This window comes from Juglans microcarpa x Juglans regia, chromosome 8D (genome assembly GCF_004785595.1).
Source record: "Juglans microcarpa x Juglans regia isolate MS1-56 chromosome 8D, Jm3101_v1.0, whole genome shotgun sequence".
Taxonomy (NCBI): domain Eukaryota; kingdom Viridiplantae; phylum Streptophyta; class Magnoliopsida; order Fagales; family Juglandaceae; genus Juglans; species Juglans microcarpa x Juglans regia.
The window spans coordinates 31,496,158-31,508,765 of NC_054608.1; the positions used below are offsets into that span (position 1 = coordinate 31,496,158).

The following is a 12,608-nucleotide window of genomic DNA, read 5'->3' on the forward strand; positions in this document are numbered from 1 at the left end:
AAAGAGAGTTGTACGAGGGGTGCACTCGTCATAGCAAGTTGTCTTTCACGGTGACGTTGCTTCATATTAAGTCTATTTGTCGTATTTCTGTCAAGGTCATCAGCATGTTGCTAGAATTATTTAATGAGGCGTTTCCTTAGGATAACACAGTACCCCGTAATTTTTATGAAGCGAGGGCTAGAATTTGATTATAATATCATTCACACTTGTAAAAATGATTGTGTTCTCTACTGGCAGCAATATACAGAATTCTACTCATGCCCATTATGTCATGAGTCAAGATGGACATCTGATAAACGTAATGTACCCCAAAAGTGTTAAGACATTTTTCGTTGATTTCTTGACTTCAAAAATTGTTTACGTCCCGGTTGACTGCCAAAGATATGTCTTGGCATCACACAAAAGAGTCCAAAATGAAAACTTCCTCTCGCATCCTGCAGATTCCTTACAATGGAAGAATTTGACGTCGAGTATCCATGGTTTGTTGAAGAACCTTGCAATGTACGTCTTGGTTTAGCAGCGAATGGTTTTAATCCATTTGGCAACATGAGCACTTCTCATAATACTTGGACCGTCATATTATTGTCCTATAACTTGCCACATTGGAAGTGTTTGAATGATCTGTATTTTATGATGATTCTACTGATACCAGGGCCAAGGTCACTAGGGAATGAATTAGATGTATATCTGCAATAATTGATTGTAGAGTTGAAAGAGTTGTGGGATCAGGGTGTCAGTACATATGATGCGGCCTCGTCGGGGGAGTTCAAGATGCATGATGTAGTGATGTGGACAATAAATAATTTTCTAGCATATGGAAATTTGTTTGGGTGGAGCACAAAAGGTAAAATGACTTGTCCTGTTTGCAATAAAGATACACATTTTCAGTGGTTGAGTCATGATAGGAAATTATATTTTATAGGACATCGTCGTTATTTACCACATAATCATAGATGACGTTCAAATAAAGTAATGTTTGATGGAAAGGTTGAGCGCATGGTATCACCTCCAGAGTTGTCTGGGAATGATTGTATCACGTAGTTTGGGATATTTCAGAAAATAGTTTTGGGAAATATATAAGGGTTCGAAAGAGAAAACGACAAGCAGTGGAGTTGGATTGGACAAAAAAAAGTATTTTCTTTGAATTGTTATGCTGTTCTATCTTGACACTGCGCTACAATCTAGATGTTATGTATATCGAGAAAAATATATGTGAGAATCTATTGGGCACTCTGATGTTAATAGAAGGGAAAACAAAAAATACAGCTAACCCTCGTAAAGACTTAAAGGAGTTGGGGATAAGACCGGAGTTACATTTGCAAGATAATGGATCGTCAGCTTATATGCTCATCGAATGGTATACACTTTTAAATGATGAGAGAAAGAAATTTTGTAATTGGTTTATGAAAATCAAATTACCCGATGGCTATGCTTCAAACATGACAAGATGTGTTCGAACATATGATTAGAAGATAACTGGTCTTAAAAGTCATGACTGTCATGTATTTCTGCAGCGTATGTTACCAGTTGGTGTGCGTGGAAAGCTTACTTGAGATGTTCGTACAACTCTCACAGAATTAGGGAGATTTTTCAGAGACATTTGTAGTAGAACGTTGAAAGTTGATGCATTGTTAAAAATGGAAGCTGATATTGCAATAATATTGTGCAAATTGGAGAGTTTGTACCCGTCTTCATTCTTTGATGTAATGGTTCATTTAGCTGTGCACCTACCTTGTGAGGCTTTGGTCGTTGGCCCGATTCAATATAGATGGATGTATCCTATTGAACGATTTTTGAAAAAACTTAAGCGATCTGTGGGGAATAAAGCTCGTCCAGAAGGTTCGATTGCAGAGTCATATATTGATAATGAGTGACATACCTTTTGTTAAATGTATTTTTGTGGGGTTGATACTAGATTTACAAGACTAGATTGAAATTATGAAGGTGGGTGAGAGATGAGAGTCTCATCGACATTTACAGTATTTTCCCAGACCGTGCGTCCCATAGGCACACAAGGGAGCTACGATCTATGCGGGCAAGAGTTTGAAAGAGCTCGATGGTATGTCTTGAATAACTGCGCTGAGATTGATCACTACTTGAGGTTAGTGATGATCTTCTAAATCAATATTATCTTTAAGTTTATGTATAACAATAGATTATAACTTCATACAAATTAAACATTCAAATGAACATGCACAACAAACATATACAACTATTTCGCTCAAATGGTGTAACTGACTTCGAAAAGACGCACAAAGATGAATTTACCTCGTGGTTTGAACATACGATATTATTGTTAAGCCTTATTTTATAATACGAATTTCATACCACTAAACTCCACTTTTTTTTTTATATAATAATATTTATGGATATAGGTTGTATTGAAATATGGTGAAAATTCAGAAGAAATCTCATAAGAACTATATGCTCTAGCATGCTGTCCATCCAGGCGGGTCATCCAGTACTCAGGATGTTTGGTGCGTGGATATGGATTTCACACAACTGATAGAGAACGATATAAGAAAACTCAAAATTGTGGAATCGTAGTCGAAGGAAGTCATGGGATGATAACATTGACTTCTACGGAATTGTGGAAGATATCAAAGCGTTAAAGTACGTGGAGGGATATATGGTCTAGTTATTTAAATGTAATTGGTGGGATGTCTCAAATCCTAGATTGGGAGCGTGTAACGATGATTATTTTGTGAGTGTCAATACATCTCGCACATGGTATGAGGACTATCCTTTCGTTCTCGCTTGCCAAGCAAATCAAGTTTTTTATTTAAATGATCTGGAGTACAGAAACACATGGCGGGTAGTGAAGAAGTTTGCACCAAGAAATGTATATGATTGCATTCTAGAGGCAAACGAACCACATGAAAAAGTTGATAGTCCAGCAAATGAAGAAGCATATCAACAAAATAAAATAGGCATCAATCTATTTGTTGATCTAAGCCAATATGATATGGTCCTATTGCGTAGAGAAGATGTTCAACCCGAAGTAATTGATGGTGAAATATCGGAAGAAGATGAATTAACTGAAGTGTCTAGTGAAGATGAGAGCGATTGGTCCAGCAAAACGGATAGTGAATGAATTTCAAACATAAATTTTTGTAAGTATTATTCTTATAAATATCTGTAACGTTTGTTTGAATAATAATTTGTTACAATTTCAAATAGATATGTCCCCCAAACGCAAAGCAACACGTGTGCCATCCCATCCATTACTGACTCCCCATGTGGTTCACATGTCATGAATAGTGAGCCAACATCACCAGATCTAGAACAAGGTATTTTATCAAATTAACTATCACATTTTATACTCAATTTAAGTAATATATCTATAAAATAAATTATTTTAATTAAAAATTTATGTTTTAATTACTGTATATATATAGTTGTTATAAGCAAGCGCTAAGTAGAGGCACTACAAGGGGTGTCTGCATAGAGAAAGTACGGAAAGTGGGTAAAATCAAGGTTGTATTCTTGATGATTACACCGGTGGTTCCGAAGATTTGGCAGTGTGGCTTGTTTTTTATGTTGGTATACTTACTCGCACGTATGCATCGATTACTACATTCTCTTAGTCTAAAGTTCTCCAAGATGTGAAAGACCACATCAAAAAGCGTTATTTGGTAATAAGCTACATCTCAAGCAACTAAGTATATAACATGTTACTTTCAAGTTATTTTGTATTTATACTAATTGTTTATAATTTTTGAAAGAATGAGTTTGAGCTTAATTTTGGCCGAAGAAATGATCGATTAACGGTTGAGGAACTGATGTCGAATGTATTTTGGAGGTACAAAGGTCGATGCCATGCACATTATAAGAAGTTCAGTACTACAATAGATGCGCGCAAAAATCCATTCCAAGCAATTCCACCAAACGAATGAGAGAAAATTTGTGATATGTTTGAAGATCCTGCTTATCAAATAATATCACTGCTATCTTTTTTTAATAGTATATCACAAATGTATTATACATATAGACTAATATTTTTTTTAGCAACGAAGTACTATGAACAAATCAAATAGATCAAATTTAAAGATAAACCATCATGCATGTTCTCGATCTTTTCATCGTTTGTCTAACAAAATGGTAAGTTATTTTAGTGCCCGTTAAATATTAACATATAATACACTTTTCTGATTTAAGTTCTAATATAGATTTTCCTTTTGCAGGAATAAGAAATTCCAGCTGACTATGATCTGACCCAATTGTGTGCTAAAACACATAAAAATCGTGATGGTGATTGGGTCAGTCCCGAAGCAGAGGCAAATTATGTAAGTTTAAGTTCTTTTAATTCCATTATCACATAATATTTTTGTTACTTATACTAACTTTAATGTATTTATTTTTGTAGGATAAGATGATATTTCTTAAGGAAACTGCTGCGGATCCATCTGATGCATCATCTGTCAACGATGCTCAGATCATTTCTCAAGTTCTTGGATCACGTTCTGGATATTTGAGGGGCTTAGGAAGTTGCGTAAAACCATCATCATCATCATCATCCTATTTTCGAGTTAGATCGAATGACGACAAGACTAAGGAATTAGAGGAAGCAGCACCTGAGATAGAACGATTGAGGTCAAATGAAAAAGAGTTACTGAACCAATTAGATCAAGCAGTGGATTTGGAGGCAAGATTAGAAGAAATGATGCAATTGAATAACCAAAAAATGTTTGACAATTCCAATCAATGATGTTCCAAAACTCTATGTCACCACCATAATCTTAAAATTTATATTTTCTGTTATGGCTATTATATTATGATGTTCCAAAACATTTGAACAATTGATATTTGAATTACAATTTGTGTAATATTAATATAGTATTTTTAATTAAATTCTAAACTGTATGATTAATACAGTTCAAATGGTAAATAACTAGTTCGTACGGTAAGTTACCATTTGTAATTCCATTCGAACCAAAATAGACACATTCGAACAAAAATTAACCCATTCGAACGACAAACGAGAAATACAGACGTTCGAACAGTAAATTATTTGTTCGAACAACATTAATATGCAAAACTTCGTTGGAACAGATATAATTTTCGAAAATAAAATTTCTTTTCGAACTCACATAATATTTGTTTAAACACAAGTCGTTTGAAAAATTTATTAGTTCAAACGCATAAAATTTGTTCGAACACTCTGTTTGTTCGAACATGATCAAATATTGTTATTAGTTTGAATGAATAGTTCATATCGTTCGAATGAATGTCTCGATTCGGACGGAGAAATATTTCATTCGAATAATGTATTAAGACGAAATTGGTTCGTCTAAAAAAAAAAATATCCATTCGAACGGTTTCAATTGGATCCACCCAATTTCAATTGGATATGTCCAAAAACTTTTTGAGACGGTCTTTTCGAGACAAAATTTTTTCATCTCTAAATATAATTTGAGACGAAAATTAGATTTTTTTAGACAAAATTTTTTGTCTCAAAAAACACAATCTCTTGTAGTGTGCTTATATTTGATATTTAGTGATTCAAAAAAGATAATATTTATATGGGCCAATTCAAGAGATCAGTTCACATTGAGCAACAAAATCTCAATTAAATTAGGGAGATATATCAATTAATATTGGCAAAGAAAATCTTCAGTTTTTCAAATTTGTGTTTAGGAAAGCAACTCATTCAAACATTTACGGTTAAAAAAAATAATGAAAAAAAGAATCGAGCCAAAGGCGAAGATGCAATCCTTTCAGCTTATAATTAAGCTCTCGTACGAATTATCTAGCTAATGTTAATTGAACATGCATGCATGGTTCAAATGATAGTACTCTCAGGTTGAGCTTTTAACATTAAAATGGCGTTTTGAGTGACAAAATATGTTTTTTTAGCAAAAAATATAAGACCCACCATTACAGACTCATTATTAAAATAGATATTGTTAACGTGAATCTCAAATTTTTTTTTTTTTTTTGAAGAAATTGTGCGAAACTTACTCATCCTAAAACAATAAGATGGTTCGTATCCATTTAATTGTAAGTAATATTAGGTATAAGTCTCAAATGTATAAATTTTATGTAAAAATGAGTTCCATCAAGAAAAAAAGAGTTTTTTATATTTTTTTTTTATGATGAAATCCACTTTTTTATAAAGCACTGTCGCGATAATATTAGATGTTGTTAGTCCTAATACCAATAGAATCAATCACCAACGATTTTATCATCATGTTTCTCATGCTGTTTAATCATCTATGCCTAGCTTTCATATATAGATATCTCTTCTTTATATTGGGAAGTGGACTTTTTGATCTTCTTCAATTCATGATCTGTGATATTTTTAAAAAAAAAAACCAAGTTAAATTGATGAATCCAGGCTAAGTTTTCTGAGTCACATGACATTACCCTTCTGGCTCCTGATTAATTACTTTGCAAATGTGAATTATTAATTAACTGATTTAGAAAATATTATATTTCTTCCTAAAATTATAATTTTTGAAAATTCCATCATTTTTTTTTTCAAAATTTTGAGAAGGTTAGATTTTTGGAGCCGTTTGTACCCCTCTTTTGGTCCTCTAAAATCTGCATTTATTAAAAAAAAAATAGAAAAAAAAACAATAAAATATATATGAAACAACATAAAACTTATTCACATGATAGATCTTTGAAAGACAAAAAAAAAAAAAAATTGCAACCTTTCTAACAATTAGAATCATGTACAGAGATTTACCTCTATTTATTTGATCTGAAAAACCCTGAAAAATATGCAAATGCATATATTGGCATGTTATCTGTTCCCAAGTCCTGGAGTTTTGTTCTTTGGCAAATGATTAAATGATGCCCTTGATGGCAATGATCATCACATGCAAGGAAAATAAAAATAATTAAGAAACATTACCAACAACTAATTTCTTTTTTTTTCTCAGCAAAGTAGAACATTCATATATAAATTAGCGGTTACAAGATACAAGATTTAATGGGGTGAGAGTCCCTAACAGTCTTCCCAAGACCAATATATTACAACACGAAAAAGAAAAAGAGGGATATAGAGCCAAAATATGGCTCCCACCCATTTCCCACAAGGGGAGACAGTTTGGTGACGGTTTTTATATAGTCTGATAAATAGACTATAGAACTGTGGGTAGAAGCCGCAGTAAAGGGTTGTGTGCTGCAACTTACCAACAACTAAATTCACTATATTAAGCTGATTTCTTTTAGGGAAAATATCAAAATAAATCCTTATTTTTTTATTAATTATTTGCCGAAAAAGTTTCTGAGGCTCATATTCCCTAATATTTGTTGTTATTTTCTAAAAAAAAATCATGTTTGTATCTAATATTATTATATCAATGGCCACTCAAGAATATAGCAAATTAAGCATACCTGCAATCTTGTGGAACACTCCATGAGGATGGTGGTGAAGCTGTCATATTTGGGAGCAATGACATGTATTTTTTCCAATCCTCGAGCAAAATTCTAAGGTCATGAACTTTGTTCTCGAGACCAATGCAACAATTTGCATGCATTGTGCACACTCTGTTAAGATCTCGGCTCGGTTCGCAAAAGCCGCCGAAGTTGGCAGTATCAAGAAACCTCATTTTCAGTCCAATATTGGTGATGAATGGATCACCTTTGATCATGTTAAGTACATCTTGGTCATGCTTGCCTGGATATGCCTCTCTGCTTGTGTACCAGAACTTGTAAAATTGAATTGTCCGATTATTTGATTTTACAAAGTTAAATCCGCCATTTGGACGGTTATTTAGATCATAAGAGTTACCATAGAATTGATCACAAGCAATTTGGAAATCCGCTTCTGAATAGAAATGTTGAAATGGATCTCGAAGCCACATAATATCGGTATCCTGGTAATTAATTGAAGAAATTAAACAAAATTTGTGAGTTACATCTAAGTACATCAGTTTATAAAATGCTTGCATGCAGTACAATATAGTCAACATGTTTCTAAATTTGATATCTATGGAGCTCTTAAATTATAGAGTTGCATAATGCATGCACTTGGTCATTAGGCATGCTGTTTAAATTAAGGAATTTTATTTATGATGATGTTGTGATCCCAAAGGTTGAGTGTTAAACCCTTAACAATAGGAATCGAGGCTGCATGAATTATGTCATGGTTCCGAGTCATGAAGGGGGGGGGGGGGGGGGGGGGGGGGGGGGGGGGGGACCTATAAACTGGATTAAAACAGCTAGGTATTGGTTCGGTGCCGATAACGTGGGTTGCCATGAATGAAAAATTCTAAAATATGGTGAAATGTTATAATCCTAAGGGTGAAGGGGTTTAACCGAATCAGTATTCAATGGTGATCTTACATCTACGGTTACACCCTTGAAACATGTATGGACTCGTCGATCTTTTCTTTCTCTTCCCCTAATTTTACATTTTATGATCATCACAATCATCAACGCACACGCAATTAATTAGACACATAATCAAGATTTAAGAACATGTATAAGTATCATAGAAAGAATGATTTTGTAATGTTATTCATTACACTGCAACTAGCTAGCATGGTGTTGTACTTAAAAAGAGAATAATCAATCGACAATTATACGTACCGTGAATACAAAGTTGTATCCCATCTCAAGGATAGAAGCAAAAAGATCAATCCTTGCCCACATCATCTCTAAGTAAGTCTTGGTCATGAAGACAGCCTCACTCATATAATTGACTCCTTTACTATCAGGATGATAGCAATGGAAGTTTAGAGCTAAGCAACGAGCATATGCCTTTTGGTCCATGCATATTATTACCAAATGATTCAAAAGCCTCTGTGTTCCATTCCCAATGCGAAAACTCTCCAAAAATATATCAAACATAGAATTTGGTTCTGCCCATGCCTCATTCAAAGTAGTCAAGATCACTGTTCCATCCTCCATGGATGCATTTTTCAGAACTCTATCCAACACCCAACTGCCTTTTTCCTGATAAAAAGTATACCAAAAATGGAAAATAAATGAAAGTTTTAAATTAATATTGGAAATGGGGTTTCAGTTTTCAACATAGTTGGCTACAAGGAGATTATAATAAAAGTCTTCCCTCTTTCTATCTCTCTAATTAGACTAGAAAAATCTGCTAACATGCATGCACCCAAGCAACATAGAAAATTAAAAGACATAGCCAAGAGATAGAAGCGAAAAATCACATGCATGCAGGCCTAAGGCTGCCTAATTTCCAAGCCATATAGTCATAAAGGAGAGCAGAAACATTAGGTTAATGCAGAGAAAGTCAAGGTGCTGAAACTTCCACATATGCATGCATGCATGCCTCCTGCCATCCATCCCCAAAGTATTAGATGATCTAGAACTTTATTTTTTAGTCCATATAAGAAAATTCTAATTGCATGTTAGCCGTCTCAATCAATCAAATATAGAAAAATGTTATAAGGAAGTCTTACACTGCATACCTTCACCTGACTAACATGTGATTTGACATTTTTGCCCTTCTATTTAAACACATATATTTAAGTATTAAGATAGAAGGAAAAAAAAAAAGACTAATCACATCACGTTGATTAGGATGAGATGTGTGGTATAAAATGTTACAGCATGAATGGAAGGCATTCAAATTCCAAAAGTGCCCTTCGAAAAATAGGATTCACATGGAAAAAATACTTTTTCTGATAGGTGTCACCTTTTTTTGAAAAAGTTTACACGGGAATTGCATGCCCCAATCCCCCCCTCTCTCTCTCTCTCTCTCTCTCTCTATATATATATATATATAATCAGAAATTATACATAAAAGTCTTACACCATGCACTTTTACCTAATCAATATGTAATTTGTTATTTTTATCTTCCTATCTTAACGCTTAAATATATGTTTATTTGCAAATACTATTTATCATCTCTAGACCACACACCACTATATGATTTGTGACATGTTGGTGTGTAGTGTAGAGGATGATAAGTATAATTTTTCGTGTTTAACTAAATTGTTAAAAATAATAAATCACACATTAGTTAGGTGAAGTGTGTAGTAAGACTCCTTGTAACATTTTATACACAACATCATTAAAAAAACTTTCTTAATTACTAAGTAAAAAAAATTATCGAGACTCAATCGGAACCTAACATTCGGTAAGTAGATTTACTCATATATATATATATATATATATATATATATATATATATTATACAGACAAATTGACTTCGTTTTGAATGGACCGATGTATATGATCCCTTGCGACAATCCAACCCACTTAATTGGTCCCTCCACGCAACGAAGGAGAAAAACAAAATATTCCGATCATGTCGAGGATATGGTTATTCCAATAATTAAATAGGAATTAATTTGTTTGTCCTCTTATAGTATGACATGTATGGAGGAGATGGATACAAGCTTTATTTTTAAAATGATGGAAGTCACAGCTAGCTAAGGCCAATTAATTGAATGATTAGCAGCTGATTAATAATTTAATTATTATTAATTATCATAACGCATTAATTAATTAATTTGTAGATGGAGATGTACAAATTATTATTTAAAATAAAATTGCAATTAAGTCAATTTCTCCCTAATTGTTTCTGCCGCCCAAGGCCAAGCCAAATTGATACTCAACATTCGGGTTAATTTTGTTATATATCAGCCATATTTATTTCACATCTTATACTAACAATTTTATTTTATTCTTTTTTATAGAGCGTGGGATGTGAGATAATGAATAGTGACTGATAAATTCTAATGATATTTTTTTTTAATTTTCTATAATACATGCACCTGAAGTTATTAAGATATTTTAAGTGGTCTTAATTTAACTATTTATTAAATTAAGATGTCAGAGAAGATTCCCACTTCCTTTACATCTCTTTCCGAAATAACATGCATCAACAGCTGTAGTTTACTCTATTGGGAATATGAATTATTACTGTTTTTATTTTTTGATTTTTTTTATCGATTTTAAACTTTAAAAATTATAAAAGAACCCATCAATAAAGTTATAGATATATCCATAAATATCTACATGATAGATTGAATCATATATATATATATATATATTTCCTCAACATGTAATTAAATTATAGAGATTATTTCAAATAAAAATGTTTTAATTCAATGGAGAGATTAATGACTTTGAAGTTTGAATAAACACAAAATGATTTCTATAGCATAATTATATTCTAATGACTTTGGGAATCATTCAGTTCAAATTTTCAAACTGATTATTCATTAATTACTATGCACACAGAATGGAATGCAGGTCTATCTTAAACTTCATGGCCTGTCATGTCAAAAAAACCTCAATTCCCTGTCTCTCTCTCTCTCTCTCTCTCTCTCCTCCATTACTGACCATTAGACTGCAGAATCGAAGCATCTAAAGCCGATCATGAAAGGAATATCCGTGCCTTTCATGGTGTTTAAAAGTTTAAACTCATCCAGTACTGGTTTCAAAACTCTTCATTAATTAAACCCAAAAAAACAAGCAAATTCAAACCTTTATTATCAAAAGAATCCAAACTTCAAATATGGTGATTCTGAAGAAATATATAAGGAGACGAAGAAGAAGAAGAAGAAGAAGAAGAGGAAGAAGAAACTAACCGTTGATGGGGACCCAGAACGGTAAAAAGAAGAACTGGTGGGAAGAAATCTAAAGGGTGAGATGGAGTTATGAAGAATCAGGCTCAAGGCTGCTATTCCCCCAACAGAAGCAGCGTGGCTTTAGCAAAACGCCTGAGGAAAACATGGTGGCCGCTCGAAATGGTTGTCTTATTGATATTGTCAGGACTGCAGCTGGTCTCTAAAGCAACCTCAGAAATGGTCATCCCTAGCTGTTGTTGGACTTCAGAATAGAAGACTTCTTCTTCTTTCTCGATCCCCTGATAATCTGTTTGATCCATTAAACTATGCAGGATCTTGAATTTTTATAGACCCAAGCTAAGCTGGCCGCTCTTCTTGTCTATTGCTCTGTCACTCTTCCCAATCAATTTGATAAACAACAATTAATAAAAATAAAAATAAAAACTAGAAATCTGGAACATAGCCTCCAAAAAATATGCACTAAAGTTGTTCGGAGAGAGTCACAGAAAGATAGAGAGAGAGAGAGAGTTGCGAGTTGCAAAATGATAATGAGAAAAAAATGACGACCACATGACTTATGTTGTTAGGATGTGTTTAGTCTTATTTCATTTTATTATTATAATTTTTTTAAATTTTTATAAAAAAAATATAATAAATAATTTAATTTTTTTAAATTTTAAAATAATAATAATATTAAAAAAATAATATTTTATTTAATTTTTAACTTTCATCTTAACTCATCTCATCTCAATTTACTATCTAATCATCACCTAAGATAGTGGGAACTACTTACTATGTAATATTTTATTATCATTAAAATAGCATGTTTCCTTTTATAAGTCAAGAGATCTTAGGTGTATTTACAAGAAATTTCTGACGGAAAGATTGTATATTTTTTAAAAGTAAAATTCGAGACTTTATCATGAAAAGATCATGATGTCAAGAAATAAATAGAAAAGGTTTCATCTAAGGTGGGCTAGGACCGAGGGTGCTTAATTTCATTGTCTTTAATATGACCAGCACGTACGTACTTGGGACCCAGAACTAGAGTTTCATTGATGAGCCCCTCCTATATAGAAATAGAATTTTATAGTTTTCTTAAAAGCTTT

The 12,608-nt window shown here is 32.9% G+C and overlaps 1 protein-coding gene across 1 annotated transcript; it reads right to left on the reverse strand.

Moving 5' to 3' along the window:
* Positions 1–6,567: 6,567 nt before the first annotated feature.
* On the reverse strand, positions 6,568–12,063 carry LOC121243509 (uncharacterized protein At4g15970-like). Its single transcript, XM_041141636.1, has 4 exons — positions 11,521–12,063; positions 8,542–8,907; positions 7,345–7,826; positions 6,568–6,803 (listed from the first exon to the last, which is right to left on the reverse strand). The coding sequence occupies exons 2-4, from the start codon at positions 8,860–8,862 to the stop codon at positions 6,749–6,751; spliced, it is 858 nt and encodes a 285-aa protein (XP_040997570.1). The 5' UTR covers positions 8,863–8,907; positions 11,521–12,063; the 3' UTR covers positions 6,568–6,748.
* Between the last annotated feature and the right edge of the window lie 545 nt (positions 12,064–12,608).

Excerpts from the sequence above, each read along its gene's own strand:
- LOC121243509 (XM_041141636.1), bottom strand. The coding sequence starts at position 8,862 with ATGGAGGATGGAACAGTGATCTTGACTACTTTGAATGAGGCATGGGCA. Across the intron at positions 7,827-8,541 it reads GATACAACTTTGTATTCACG|GATACCGATATTATGTGGCT; the intron begins GTACGTATAATT and ends ATTAATTACCAG. Across the intron at positions 6,804-7,344 it reads AGTGTTCCACAAGATTGCAG|GGCATCATTTAATCATTTGC; the intron begins GTATGCTTAATT and ends ATTGCCATCAAG.